Below are 13,186 nucleotides of genomic sequence, written 5' to 3' on the forward strand. Positions count from 1 at the left end.
AAAAACACCCCCCAGATAACTGCCATTAAAAGCATTCATCTATAAAATAAACCACTTGTGATGTACTATTAAATACATTCTCTTTGTTTTTTTCCCCTTCCTGCTGTGGATATTTGAAGGTGGAAGGAGACACAGTCACCTTCTCCTTTGAGATGCGGAGTGGGCGGGAGCACAACACCCCTGACAAAGCCATGTGGGGCTTTGCCTGCACTGTCAGAGCCCAGGTAATGCAGGGGGAATCCCAGGGCTCTCCCTGCCTCCTCCTGCCTGCCACACTTTCCACATCCATGGAGATTGGCTTCCAGCTTGGCAGCTGCACCTGCAAGCCAGCAGCTGGTGGGGGCAGTGAGACAGTGATCCCTGTGGGTGGGCTGGCACTTGAGGATTCATGGAGATTGTTATTATCTAAATCCTGAAGCCACTCCAGCATCCCTTGGCTGCTTGTGGGTCAGCATTTCTTTGTAACAACTCAGGGATGTCCTGAGGGAATAATAATTCCAGCCCACCAAGAGGAGAGGGGAGGGATTCTGGGATCAAACAGGGAATTCTGAATCCCACTACAACTTGGGATATTTACTTCACCTGTTCCTTCTTGGTTCAGGAAAATGTTTTAATCCCATCTTGAGTTGTTCTTACAAGTTGCTGTTAATTGTTGAGCATTTTTGTATAAGAGTTAAGATTGATACTGAGCTATATCTTACATTTTAAATATTTTATGTAAAATCTCCTGTCTTGAATCTGCTGGAAAAGACTTCCTGGTGGATTGCTTGAACTTCTCCCTGTTGCTGCTGCAGGAATCCTCAGAGGATGTGTCAGGAGGTTTGCCATTCCTGGTTGATCTGGCCTTGGGCCTCTCTGTGCTGGCCTGTTCCATGCTGAGGATCTTGTACAATGGGCCAGAAATTACCAAAGATGAAGAAACCTGTCAAGAGCTCTTAAGATCTAAACTCTTACAAAGGTAAAAAAAAGAATCAGTTTTGATCTGAGTGGTTTTTTTTCTGAGGGAAAGTGACTTCTGCTCAAATCTTGTGCTTTAAGGTGATGTTTGGATCATTTTTTCTGTTGTTTGTTCAGCAGTTTGTGTTGCCTAAAACTGAGGGAATATTTTCCAAAACAAAGGTGTTTTTAGAGTAAAAGGAGGGCTGGGTTATGTTTGGTACAAGCCACACTTAATATATTAATATTAAATCTTTGTAATGTGTCATTGATTGATGTTGATTTCTCAATGAGAGGGGAAATAAAAATCCCTTTAATTGGTTTTTCCTCCTTTTTGCAGGTGCCAGTGGCAGGTGGAAGCCAATGGGGTCATATCTCCAGCCCTTACTCCAAGCCCTTCTCCTTTGCCTCTCACCATAGAGGAGGACAGGGAGTTCACATATCCCTCTGATGTGCTTGTGCCTCCTGTTGGACACTACTTTGATCTGCCCAGGATTAGGCTGCCCCCAGGAATCATGATCAAGCTCAGGGAAATTTCTGGACGTGCTCGGCCTCAATTTAGACCCAGTATAAAGTAAGGAGTCCTTGTTTCCCTCTGAGTTTTTAACCTTCTTTGTGAATGCAACATCTGCTGATTTATTGAATATGAATTGTCCAAGTTGGTCTCTTACTCCTGATTAATGAGTTTGGCTTTCCCTGGAACCCTAGGGAAGTGATCCAGCCAGAAGTCATGGAGGAGATGGTGGTTTCATGTGTGATTAAACATCTCAATTTGGTTGATGCTCTCCAGTCCCTGATAAATTTCCAATATCAGGAGGAACATGCTGAAGAATATGATTTACTTTGTAAAATTATGGGAGAGACCTTCAAGAAGCTGAATGCCATGGAGAGACAACTGCAGGTAAGAAGAAAATTATTTAAAACAACAAAGGGCTTGTTTTGAAAGTATTTTATCACCACAGAAATACAAAATGCACTCAGATTTTTTCTTTTATAATCCCTTCTACACCTTAAGTGCAACAAGTGTGATTTTTGTCTCTTTGTCAGAGTGTGGCTGAGCTGGAGCAGAAGTGGCAGAATGAGGTGGATGATGCCATGCATGGGAAGCTGGAGAACAATGTCCCCTTTTTTTATGATTATCACTTCAATGAGGTGAGCCCTGGGACTGCTGTGGGTGCTTGTGCCCCACTCTGCTCCTTCCAACCATGTTCATCCTTCTCCTTTCCTTTGTTTAGAGCAAAATGAAGGAGCTGGAGCTTCTGTGTTCAATGAAGGAAGTTTCTTTTGATGGGAGTGATCTTGAGAATGTGGTCCTGGCACTAAGGTCAGTATTGGAGGGCATCAAATTTAGGGGGGCAGCTTCAGGGGAATTCCAGGGAGTTCCAAAAGTATCTGATGAATTATTAGAAACTTCTGTGCTTAATATATAATTAATATTAATACCTACAACTCCTTGTGCTTGCTAACTAATCACTTGTTTATTTATTTAATCACTTGTTTATTTCTTCCATTTTTTTCTGCTTTCTCCTCTGTTGGCATAGAACAGACTGATGCCATAATTCCTCTTTAGCTGACCTTTCCCACAGTAACACTTCCCTTCTGAAAGCATTCAAACATGGACTTGGCTTCTTTTGCTTCCCTTTCATAATCCTAGGGAGAAGTTTTTCCAAGAGGTGAATTCACTGATCCAGAAGACCTCTCACCCCTTAGCAAAAACAAAAACCTTGGTGAAGAGCTTGATGAACAGAGCAGAGCTGTTGTTGCATGTGACTATTGCAGCACAGTCTGGGATCACAAGGAGCATATCTGGGACCCCTGCAGAGACTCCAGGTACATCTCTCATCACCAGCATTTGCTAAAGATACCTTTCATTTCTTATTTTCCCCTCTTTTGCTTTTAATTAAACTATTTTCTTCCTAAATTGCATTAATTCTCTTACAATAATAAAGCAGAGTCTTTGTTTTGTGATTGCCATGATGATGGTAAATAAGAATCTGAGTAATAGTAGGTGGGATTTAAACTTCAGTCTCCTGATTTATTGAGGAAAAACACTTAACCAAATCAAAAGAAATCTGATCTGAAAGAATACCTAAAACCAGGAAAATCCTCAGAGCTGATTTTGTGCTTTGTTTGTAGTGAGATGAGCTGTAATGTCCACACTCTCTTGTTTATGTATTTCATATGAAAACATGAGTGACTTTCAGTTCTCCTTCTGAATCTCCCTTGAGTATTCTTAACATGTGCTGATTATTATTTTTTTCAAAGCTGCATTTGGAAGTTTGTGAATTGAACCCTTCCATTCCAAATCTTTAACTCTCACCAGGGTTGAAAACAGGAAAATTCTCAGATCTGAGCTGCACGCTGTTGCTTAGACTGTGTTTTCCCCACCCTGTGTTTCAGCTTCCACTGGGATATCCACCAGTGATTTTAAAGCCAGTTTGTAAATAATTTCCTGCACCACGAATGATGTTTTTTATAATTATTTTACAATACTTCAGCCTGTAAATCAGCCTCTGAGACCAAGGTGATCTCCCACGCCGTGCGCCAGCCCGTGTTCCTGCGCAGCATGTCTGCCCCGTCCGACCTGGAGATGATTGGCAACGAGGACATCGAGTTTGCCCGGGCCAGCCAGAGGTACAGCAGGATTTACTCCTTCCCTTCCCACCTCTGTGCTGTTGCACTCATCAATCTGATCAAATTTATCACAGCAGGGTTTGTGGTGCTTGGCTCAGCTTCCCGCTGCCAGGTGTAACGTTGCTGTTCCCTCGCAGGCGCCGGCACGTCACCAGCCACAGGAGCAGCTCCTTCACCCTGCTGCAGTCCCTGGCCATCGAGGACAGCAGGGACAAACCCACCTACAGTGTGCTGCTGGGCCAGCTCTTCGCTTTCATCGGCACTAACCCCGACCAAGCCGTACGTTGTTACTGCGTTTCAAATTCCAGCTCGCTCACAAAAAAGAGCTGCCTTGTTTGTGTCTCACAAAAATCCCATCCCAAACCTCTCAGGTGTCCAGCAGCAGCTTCCTGCTGGCTGCCCAGACCCGCTGGAGACGTGGCAACACCAGGAAACAGGCGCTGGTGCACATGAGGGAGCTGCTGACGGCTGCCGTGCGCGTCGGGGGCGTCACCCACCTGGTGGGACCCGTCACCATGGTGCTGCAGGGAGGGCCAAGGTGGGTGCATTGATCCAGAATTCTGTGCTTTGGTCTCTGTGGAAGGGAATCAATTGCTTTGGATGAGGGAAAGCCAGAAGTGAGTTGCTGTGAGTTGCAGTTGCAGCACTTTGTGGGGTGAAAAGGCAGAAACTTCTAAGAAATGCTTTTATTTATCAATAGATGAACTTTCATACTGGGCTGACATGTACCCAGGAATGCATAGAGGTTGTCCTTCTCTCTTGATTTAATTCTAAATTAATTTTAGTTAGGTGTTAGTGGTAAATTTAGCTTATACTGTCATCTAAATATAGTAAATGTTTTGTATTTTGTTTGTAGTGAGATTTAATAATGTCTGAGCTATAACTACCACACTCTTGCTTACATGTTTCATATGAAAACATGAGTGACTTGCAGTTTCCCTTCCAAGTCTTCCTTGAGTAATTCTTAAACATGCACATGATTATTATTTTCTTAAAGCTACATTTTGGAAGTTTGTGAATTGAAGCCTTCCATTTCTTATCTCTAACCCCCAACAGGATTGAAGAGCTGACTTGTGGTGGGATGGTGGAGCAGGTCCAGGAGGCTTTTGGAGAGACAATGACATCAGTGGTGTCCCTGTGTGCCCGGTACCCCATCGCCTGTGCCAACAGCATTGGCCTCCTGTGCACCATTCCCTACACCAGGTGGGCAAGACAAGGGGGGCACCCAGACCTGCCCTTAGTGGGCTTTGCTTTCAGGAGAAGTGTCAGTATAAATACATCCCCTTTCCTCATCATGAGGAGCATCTGAGAACATCCAGTTAAATTCCCTCATAATTCCATCTGGGGAGGACAAGGGGGATGCAGAACCATCTTTCTGCTGAATCAGCTAATTAATTACTGAGCTAACAGCAAGTTCTGGATTCCCATTGTGATGGAGAGGTTAATCCCACCCTGAATTTCTCCTGCAGGAGTGAGGAGAAGTGCCTGGTGCGTAGTGGGCTGGTGCAGCTCATGGACCGGCTCTGCAGCCTGAGCAGCCAGACAGAGTCCAGCTCCAATGAAAAACAGACCAAGAAACAGAAGGTGGCCACCATGGCTTGGGCAGCCTTCCAGGTGCTGGCCAACCGCTGTGTGGAGTGGGAAAAGGAAGAAGGTAGGAACTCTGGAAATAGCTTCTGCTCTCTGTGTTAGAATTGTGTGAGGAGTGGTGTAGATGGGGCATTCACCAGGACTTGGGACTCTGTGGATTCTTAAGAAGTGAATACAAAATTCAGTGGGTTTTCTTGTTGTTTTTAAATTCTGTTTTTTTTCTTCCCCATGGAAATAATTTCAAGTTTTGCCACTTGAGTCTGTCTAAACATCAGAGAACCCAGAGGTTCTGAGTGATCATTTGACATTTCTCTTGTGGTAGAATTCATACATAACACACTTAAACTTACAGACATGTAATTGTTGGCTAATGGTAGATGCATCAGGGGTTGTTTTTGGGGTGTGTACATTGATTTTTTGTTGATTACAGCTGTGTGTTCTTCCATCCCTTCCAAAGGGGGTTCCACAGATGCTGTTCACTCTGGGCTGGCCAGGCAGGTCTCCAGCCTCCTCACCAACCACCTGGCCAGGGCCACTGAGTGCTGTGGCAACCAGGCTGCAGGGAATGATGCACTGCAGGATGTCCTCAGCCTTCTGAATGACCTCTCAAGGTACCAGACTTTTGCTCTGGAGTATTTTCATCCTGTGTATTAAAACCCATGTGGGATCTTTAGTGGATTTTTTTAAACCATTCTAAAACTGACTCTTAATCTTAGTGTTTAATCAGTGCTGTCAAATTATGGAAACATTGCTACAGATGTTTTGCCAGGCACCGAAATTGCTTTTAATACATCTTGTAAATAATAAATGATTTTTGTTTTTAATTTCAAGATTCTTTTCCTTTTCAGGAGTCACATAGGTAAAGCCATCCTGAGCCAGCCAGCCTGTGTGTCCAAGCTTCTGTCCCTTCTCTTGGATCAGCGTCCTTCTCCAAAGCTGGTGCTTATAATCCTGCAGCTGTGTCGTGCTGCCCTGCCTCTCATGAGTGTTGAGGACTGTGGAAATGTGGAATTGCCTCCCTGGAGTTACTCAGTGCCCTCTCTGAACAGTGAGCAGGATGATCCCAGTGACCCAGCCTCCAAGATTGCCTCCCTGCTGCTGGCAAAGCTGGCAGATTATGTCGTGCCAGGTACCAGCAGCTCTTTGGTGTTGTGCTCAAGGGACTTGTGTGTTATGGGATCCTGGGATGAAAAAGAGCTTAAATCCCACCCAGTCCCACCCCCTTCCACACCTTCAGCTATTCCAGGTTCCTCCAAGCCCCATCCAGCCTGGCCTTGGGCACTTCAGGGGTCCAGGGACAGCTGCAGATTCTCCAGGCACCTTGTGCCAGGAGCTTTTGTACTGACAGAAAGCTCAGGTATTGGGAGGTGTCTATCACTGAGAGCAGGATATTCCTGTGGCTTTCCATCTGCCTCTTTATTTCCCTGGCCTCACACCAAAGCAAGGGGTCCCAGTGATGTTTCAGACACATCCCAGATGTGAGAGCATTAGTTCCAAGGGTAAGAACATTCATGGTTGTGTTTCTTTGTTTTCTTTTTTCCTTTCCACTTCAAGGCTGCCAGACAGTCCTTTCTCCAACTGCCTCTGAGCCAGATACTACCTTGGCAAAAGCCAGCCCTAAAAATTCCATAAAAGGTGATAAAGATCCTGGAGAAGAAAGTGAGGCAGTGGATGGTAAACTCTCTATTTTTATCCATAAGAGAGAAGATCAGTCCTCCCATGAAGTTCTTCAGCCTTTACTAAGGTAATCTCAGCTCACTGGATTGGAATTAGAACTAATTTTGTCAATTCCCTTTATCTTCTCCTTTTTTCCAGTGCTGCAGCTGCAGAAAAATGCATCCTACATATGACTAAATGGAAAAGCAAAGTGTCTGCCCAATGTATTGTGTTTACTGGCAAAACCATAAGATAATGCAGAGGAGCATGGGAACATCTTCATCTGTCTGAAAACAATCTCATGAAAAATTAGCTACTTAGGCTCAGTGTTTCTGATGGAATATCATTTATCTTATTTATGGTGTGTCAGGCTGGGTAGGACTAATAAATAGAACTGTCAAGGCATAATGGCTTTAAAAGCACTGCTTTAATAATGCATAAGCTGGACAATAATTAGCTATTAAACATTTTTTAGTATTCTCAGCACCCACCTGAGTGTTGGGATCACTGAATGCCAATGCTGTCACCTCCTGCATTTTGTGTTACTCATTTCATCTTCCCCCACTCTGTGAGTTGATTTTTGAACTCACACTCTAAAAATGACACTAAAAGGCACAAGTGAAGGGTGAACTCAGAGCCCTGAGCATTTGTGATCAATAAAAAACCATTTCATGAGGCTTCTTCCTGAGGGGGGGAAGGGTTAAATTGCTTTGCAAATAGCTGCATTCAATAGGATTAAATCCCTCTGTAAACGGGGTATGTCCTTAACTGCCTAATACTTCTCTTGCTGTGGAGCATTCAGCTACAAGGCTGGCTTCAAATCCTTTCAAACCACTCATAATATATGAAATTGGACTGTGTAGCTCAGCTGTGTTGTCCAGCAGCCAGAACAAAGCTCCTGTGTTTTCTTTCCCCTCCAACAGTAGCTCAGAAGGTCGCCCATTCCGACTGGGAACTGGAGCCAACATGGAGAAGGTGGTGAAGATGGATCGAGACATGACAAAAGTAAGAGGAGAAATAACTCAAGAATTCTTCAACATCCTAAAAATTGATGGCCAGTCAGAATTCTTGGGTTTTCCTGATGTTAAGATCCCTTTGTTCAATGTTGTTTTATTCATCGTTTACCTCTGTAAACACAGATCAAATACAGGAGTAAATGATGGAAAAGAATTTCAGCTGATGCTTCCTGCAGCCATTGTAGGTCAGGTTTAAGCCCTTTTAATATTCTTTCCTCAAGTGTTTAATGCACATTGATAATGCAAATTTTAAGCCACACACTTTAATTGAAATATAATGTATGTTTTCAGATATGTTCTTGAGTGTTTGCATCAGAAATATTCATTGGTGGCTTTTTGATCAGAGAAACTGAACTGTTAATTTAAGAATGGAATGTTAAAAGCAGTGACTTGATCCCTGATCTCTTTGTAGATGATGAAAAGCAAGAGACAGAACTTGTCTATGACTAACACACACCCAGGAGGGGGTTTTGCTGTGTTCTCAGCACTTTTACATGAGCACAGTGACCAAACAGATCTGACATTTGCCTACTGTGGCAATTTCCTTTGCAGAGTGGCTGCTGTGAAGTCATTACAGAAGAAGCTGCTGCAGCTCTTAGAAAGGCAACCAAGTGGGCACAATCTGGGCTGATAGTGAGTGTGGGGCCACCCATAGAGACTGTCAATCCAGAGAGCACCAGTGGCTTGTCCACTGGGGACAAAAAGAAGACTGCACAAACTTCCATTTGCAGGGAGAGGAATTCAGAGCTCGCCAGGTAAATAAATCCCTTACTCTGCTTCTCTCCCTACCAATACACCTACTGCTCCCAAAGATAATCTGGCTGTTCCTTTTTCTTTTGTTGGTGTATATCTTGTTGTCAGCTGAAGCTTCTTTTTTGTTCCCTGGTTTGGAGCTGAATGGTGAAATTGCCTTTGTCTCCTGGCAGGACGGATCCGGTGAGGCCGTTCATCAGCGGGCACGTGGCAAACAGCATGGCAGCAGAGGTGATTGCCCTGCTGCACAGCCTGCTCATGGCCCCTGAGTCCAATGCAGCCCAGATCTGGACAACAACTGCTGAAAAAGTGAGCAAACACAACCATGACTGGCACATTCCTCACTGGGGCTTGAGTAGTTAGAGAATTTAGTGATTAGCAAGGCCTGAGCTGCTCGTTCTGATTTACACAGCAAGGTGTGGAACTGCACAGACCCAGCCCTTTCTCAGCTAGCTCAAAAAACCTCAGAATTTAGCCATCATTAGATAATGGGCTGTCATTCTTTTCAGGCATTAACAATGCTGTTTGTTGGGGAGTTCCCTTGCCTGTGGCAGGTTATTCTACCTTGGCTGTGGTCTCTGAGGGTACCAAGTGTTGGTTGGAACAAAACAAGTTGGTTTTATGTTCCTCTGAATGCTGCAGCACCTAATTTATTCCTTAGGTGAAATCCTCAGCAAAGACTTTTGCCAAGTTTATATTTTATCCTAAAAGTTACCAAGGAATGGTCATGGTGCTCACACTTCAGAGAACTTGGAATATTCTGAGTTATATAATTCTCTTCAAGAACAAAAACAATTCTTCTGAGACTGTGTGGGCTGGAGGCTTGGGGCATTGGTTTTTGTTGGAATTGTGCTTTGAAGTCATTCCCTGGTATTTTTGCTTCTGTCTTCAGGTTCTGTCTCGGGCTCTGATGTACATTCCACAGCTTGGGAAATATGCAGAGAGCATTTTGGAGAATGGGAGTAGCAGTGGAAGGAAACTGGCTAAACTTCAAAGGATTGCTCGGCAGGCAGTGGCTGCCCTGTGTGCTCTGGGTGGCTTTAAGGAGACAATTAAAATAGGTTCTGAAGTTCAGGTAATTCAGCACTGTTCATATTTGATATCTTGGATGAGAATTGCTGCTCTCCTCAGGTTTTCCCTGCACTGGGATCCTTGGGAGCAGGATGTGCTTGTGGAACAGCAGCTTGTGGAGCCTAAAGCTCCCCCCTGTGCTTGTGTGTGCAGTTGGTGTGTGATGTCAAACACTGATTCCTGCTTGTAACACCTTCAGTCTCATGCAGCTCTTCTTTGGTTTAGGTTTTAGGCAAAGGAATAGCAGGAAGCATTGGAGTTGTGGCATCTATTAATGAGCAAGAAGGTATAGCCACGGTCAAATTCCCACCCACCACTATAGACACTAGAAAGACCTCCCAGGCATCAGACACTTTAACTATTCCATTATCTAGGCTCTGTGTTCCAAGATCTGAGGTATGGCAGTTTTAAATATCCAATTTTCAGTATAATCTTGCTTTATTTCTGTCACAGCCTACTGACTATTAATCTACAGCACATTAAAAAAAAAAAAAGTGTTTCATCTTTGCTTATAAATGATTTGTAATGTTTGCCTTGTATTTTTAAGCATATATTAACAATATGTTTAAGTTCTCATTCAAGTAACATAAATATTCATATTTTGTGCTTAAAGATATTCCATTGCATACTGGGTTGGGGGTTTTTGTGGTTAATTTCTGGCTTGGTTTGGGGGTTTGTTTTTTGTTTTTTGTTTTTTGTTTTTTTTCTTTTATTGATGTTTGATGCTGATTTTGTGATAGTAAAATCTAAGAATTAACTCCAGGTAATAAAACACCCTCATTGCTTAGAAACTAACTACTTGAATTTAACTTTTTACCGTGCCCCCCCACCATCAGGCATTGCCTCTTCATAAACTGTCCATTACTGAGAAGGTAGTACAGGCAGTCCAGTCCATGTTGCTCCCTCAGGAGGGAAGTCTCTCTATTCACACCTCACTTCCTGCAACAGGAGATGGCTCAACCCCAGTAATGGCAGTGGTCCGGCTCCTTGCTGAAATAAGAACCAGGTGAGTCCTGGCTTTGTGCACAAACATCCCAGGGAATTGCATGAGTTCTGTGCCCTTCCTTCTGGGGGTGTGCAGAAATTCCTCTCTGCTCCCTTTTAGTGCCTGTTCATGTGTCCCTGTAACACACTGGGCAAATGCTTCAGTAAATGCATTTATGAAGCAGAGAAAAGCTAAAATCAGGGTTAAAACCACACTTAAACCACCCTTGAACTCACTGCTGTAAAGCCAGCTTTGAATTCACATTTTGTAACACTTTAAATGTATTATTTTTCTGTTCAGAGCATGCCTGGTGATGGCTCAGCTGTTGGAAGACAGCTCATTCTGTGAAGAATTCATTCAACAGTGCCCAGCTGCTGTAGAAGTTCTGAATTTGGTGGCCCAGGAGTGTAGCCCTGGTATGTAGCCAACACCTTCTTGGCATATTCAGGTCAGAGACAAAAATCATTTGCTTGTTTTTTCCTCCAGCTTCTCAGAGTTTAGGAACTGGCACAGGACAGAGTGTCTTGTCACAGCTGCAGAGCTGCTGATGGAAGAGCAGCTAATAATCAGCCTAAATCATTAAACATTAGGCATTAATTTAGGTCAGAACAGGATTATTCTGTGTATCAAAGCAGCAAGTCCTGATTCTCTTCTGCACTCTCCACTTCATTGCTTCCAGCATTATCCTATCTGTATTCCATGGAATTATCATTTATATGATTTCTTTTTATTACCTTTTTGCTGGTTCTTGCAATGCTTTGTTATATTCCTGATCCTTGAGCTCTCCTTGTTTAAGGAAAGCACTGGGCCAAGCAGAAATCTTAGTTCAGGGGCAAGTTTTTAGGAACATACCAGAGAAAAAAATGACTGAAGTGAAGGGTAGTGATTTAGGTGTAAAAGAGCAAGGACTGATTTCTGTGACAGACACAATTTTTTTTTTTGCTTTCCTGCTTTTGCTCACTAAAACTTGCTCACTGGAATGAACTTTATAGCTTAATTAACATAGCAATGTTTTTGCAAACCTAATATAAATAAAACATGAGAAAATACTTGAATATGTTACCTAAACAATGAAATTAAAGGTAATATGTAAGTGAGGCTGATCAAACCTCCTCAAAGTGCCAATATCATGTTTATTTGTGTGTTAAGATTGCACTGTGGGGTGCAGGAGGCAGCTGATGCCTGGTTGGGTTGTTGTTGCAGGGGAGAGGCTCGTGGTTGTGGAGATGCAGTGTGAGAGGTTACGGATGTTGTACCGGGACTGTGCTCGGCCCCCTCCTCCTCCCCTGCAGGCAGACAGGAGACAGGTGAGCACAGGGACAGTGCTGAGCCCTCTGCCCTGGGACAGCCCTCTGCTGCTGCCCAAAGTGGGCCATTCTTCTTGAAATCTCTCATTTAATGTGGATTTCTGTATCGGGATGTGATTTGTTGGAGTTGTGTTAAATGCGCCCCTCATAAACTGTGTGGTTGTGTTTTAGTGGGTGACTAGAGTTGTGATTGGTAGAATAAATTGTTCTGTTGTGTTTGCAGCCCAAAGAAATCACGTGGAGCCCATCTAGGGTGTTCCCCCCAGTGAGAGCCTGCATGTTCTCCTCACACCTCACTGCTGTGACCTTCCTGGCTGATCCCAGTGCAGGTGGGGGACTTCCTCGGGGCACCTTTATCTATGCCACCTCCCCAGTGCCAGTACAGGTGAGACCTCAGTTTGTCATTGAATACCCAACAGAGGAAAAGCAAGAAAATTGCCTCTTTAAACTCTGTTTTGTAAATAACTTTTTAAAATGAGGTATTACTTCTATTTCTAGGCACCATCATTCTACTGGGAAATTGAAGTGGTTTCCTATGGAGATACAGATGATGACACTGGGCCAATAGTTTCCTTTGGGTTTGCCACAGAGGCTGAAAAACGAGATGGGGCTTGGACAAACCCAGTGGGCACCTGCCTCTTTCACAAGTAGGTTGGAGATGCACATCAAAACCACATTCAGTACATTTGTCAGCAGACTGGGGAGGAGGCTGTAGTGGGCAATACATACTTTTAAATTGAAATGCTAGAAATGATGGACTGGAATATCTTTGCAAAATGAGAAGAGTTGAGTTGAGTTGCCTTTTGAGTGTCACAGCTTTGGTGGGTGCTGATCCTGCTCTGTCTCATTGTGTCCTTGTTCCCCCTCAGCAATGGGCGAGCAGTGCATTACAATGGCTCCAGCCTGCTGCAGTGGAAGAGTGTCAGACTGGATGTGACTCTGTCCCCTGGTATGTGAGAACATGACTAAAATCCTTATCTGTTCCATCAGAAAATCCTCCACTTCCTCAGGGAAGTGCTGGATTGGAAAACTGATCAAATCCTTCTTATGTTTGTGTTTTTCTCCAGGTGATGTAGCAGGAATTGGATGGGAAAGAACAGAAGGAACTCCCCCTCCACCAGGGCAGCCAGCAAAGGGCAGAGTTTATTTTACATATTGTGGGCAGAGGCTTGTGCCCTACCTAGAGGATGTGTCTGGTGGAATGTGGCCAGTTGTCCACATTCAGAAAAAGGCAAGTT

General features: G+C 43.9%; 1 protein-coding gene across 5 annotated transcripts in view; it reads left to right on the forward strand.

The window, feature by feature from the left end:
* The window catches only part of HECTD4 (HECT domain E3 ubiquitin protein ligase 4), a 66,558-nt gene that overhangs the window by 30,328 nt on the left and 23,044 nt on the right, over nt 1-13,186 (forward strand). For all 5 annotated transcript variants that reach the window (XM_079322496.1, XM_079322497.1, XM_079322498.1 and 2 more), the window contains 27 exons: nt 120-224; nt 795-958; nt 1,277-1,510; nt 1,645-1,837; nt 1,984-2,088; nt 2,172-2,260; nt 2,591-2,766; nt 3,435-3,570; nt 3,708-3,849; nt 3,942-4,108; nt 4,627-4,773; nt 5,040-5,224; nt 5,618-5,771; nt 6,009-6,289; nt 6,715-6,904; nt 7,740-7,821; nt 8,385-8,587; nt 8,759-8,894; nt 9,478-9,660; nt 9,882-10,052; nt 10,493-10,662; nt 10,942-11,057; nt 11,845-11,948; nt 12,172-12,333; nt 12,447-12,595; nt 12,818-12,897; nt 13,016-13,179. In XM_079322496.1, the coding sequence (XP_079178622.1) occupies nt 120-224; nt 795-958; nt 1,277-1,510; nt 1,645-1,837; nt 1,984-2,088; nt 2,172-2,260; nt 2,591-2,766; nt 3,435-3,570; nt 3,708-3,849; nt 3,942-4,108; nt 4,627-4,773; nt 5,040-5,224; nt 5,618-5,771; nt 6,009-6,289; nt 6,715-6,904; nt 7,740-7,821; nt 8,385-8,587; nt 8,759-8,894; nt 9,478-9,660; nt 9,882-10,052; nt 10,493-10,662; nt 10,942-11,057; nt 11,845-11,948; nt 12,172-12,333; nt 12,447-12,595; nt 12,818-12,897; nt 13,016-13,179 (4,188 nt within the window). The remainder of the gene's footprint in view (nt 1-119; nt 225-794; nt 959-1,276; nt 1,511-1,644; nt 1,838-1,983; nt 2,089-2,171; nt 2,261-2,590; nt 2,767-3,434; nt 3,571-3,707; nt 3,850-3,941; nt 4,109-4,626; nt 4,774-5,039; nt 5,225-5,617; nt 5,772-6,008; nt 6,290-6,714; nt 6,905-7,739; nt 7,822-8,384; nt 8,588-8,758; nt 8,895-9,477; nt 9,661-9,881; nt 10,053-10,492; nt 10,663-10,941; nt 11,058-11,844; nt 11,949-12,171; nt 12,334-12,446; nt 12,596-12,817; nt 12,898-13,015; nt 13,180-13,186) is intronic.

The sequence above is a fragment of the Erithacus rubecula genome, assembly GCF_903797595.1.
Source record: "Erithacus rubecula genome assembly, chromosome: 19".
Lineage (NCBI taxonomy): Eukaryota > Metazoa > Chordata > Aves > Passeriformes > Muscicapidae > Erithacus > Erithacus rubecula.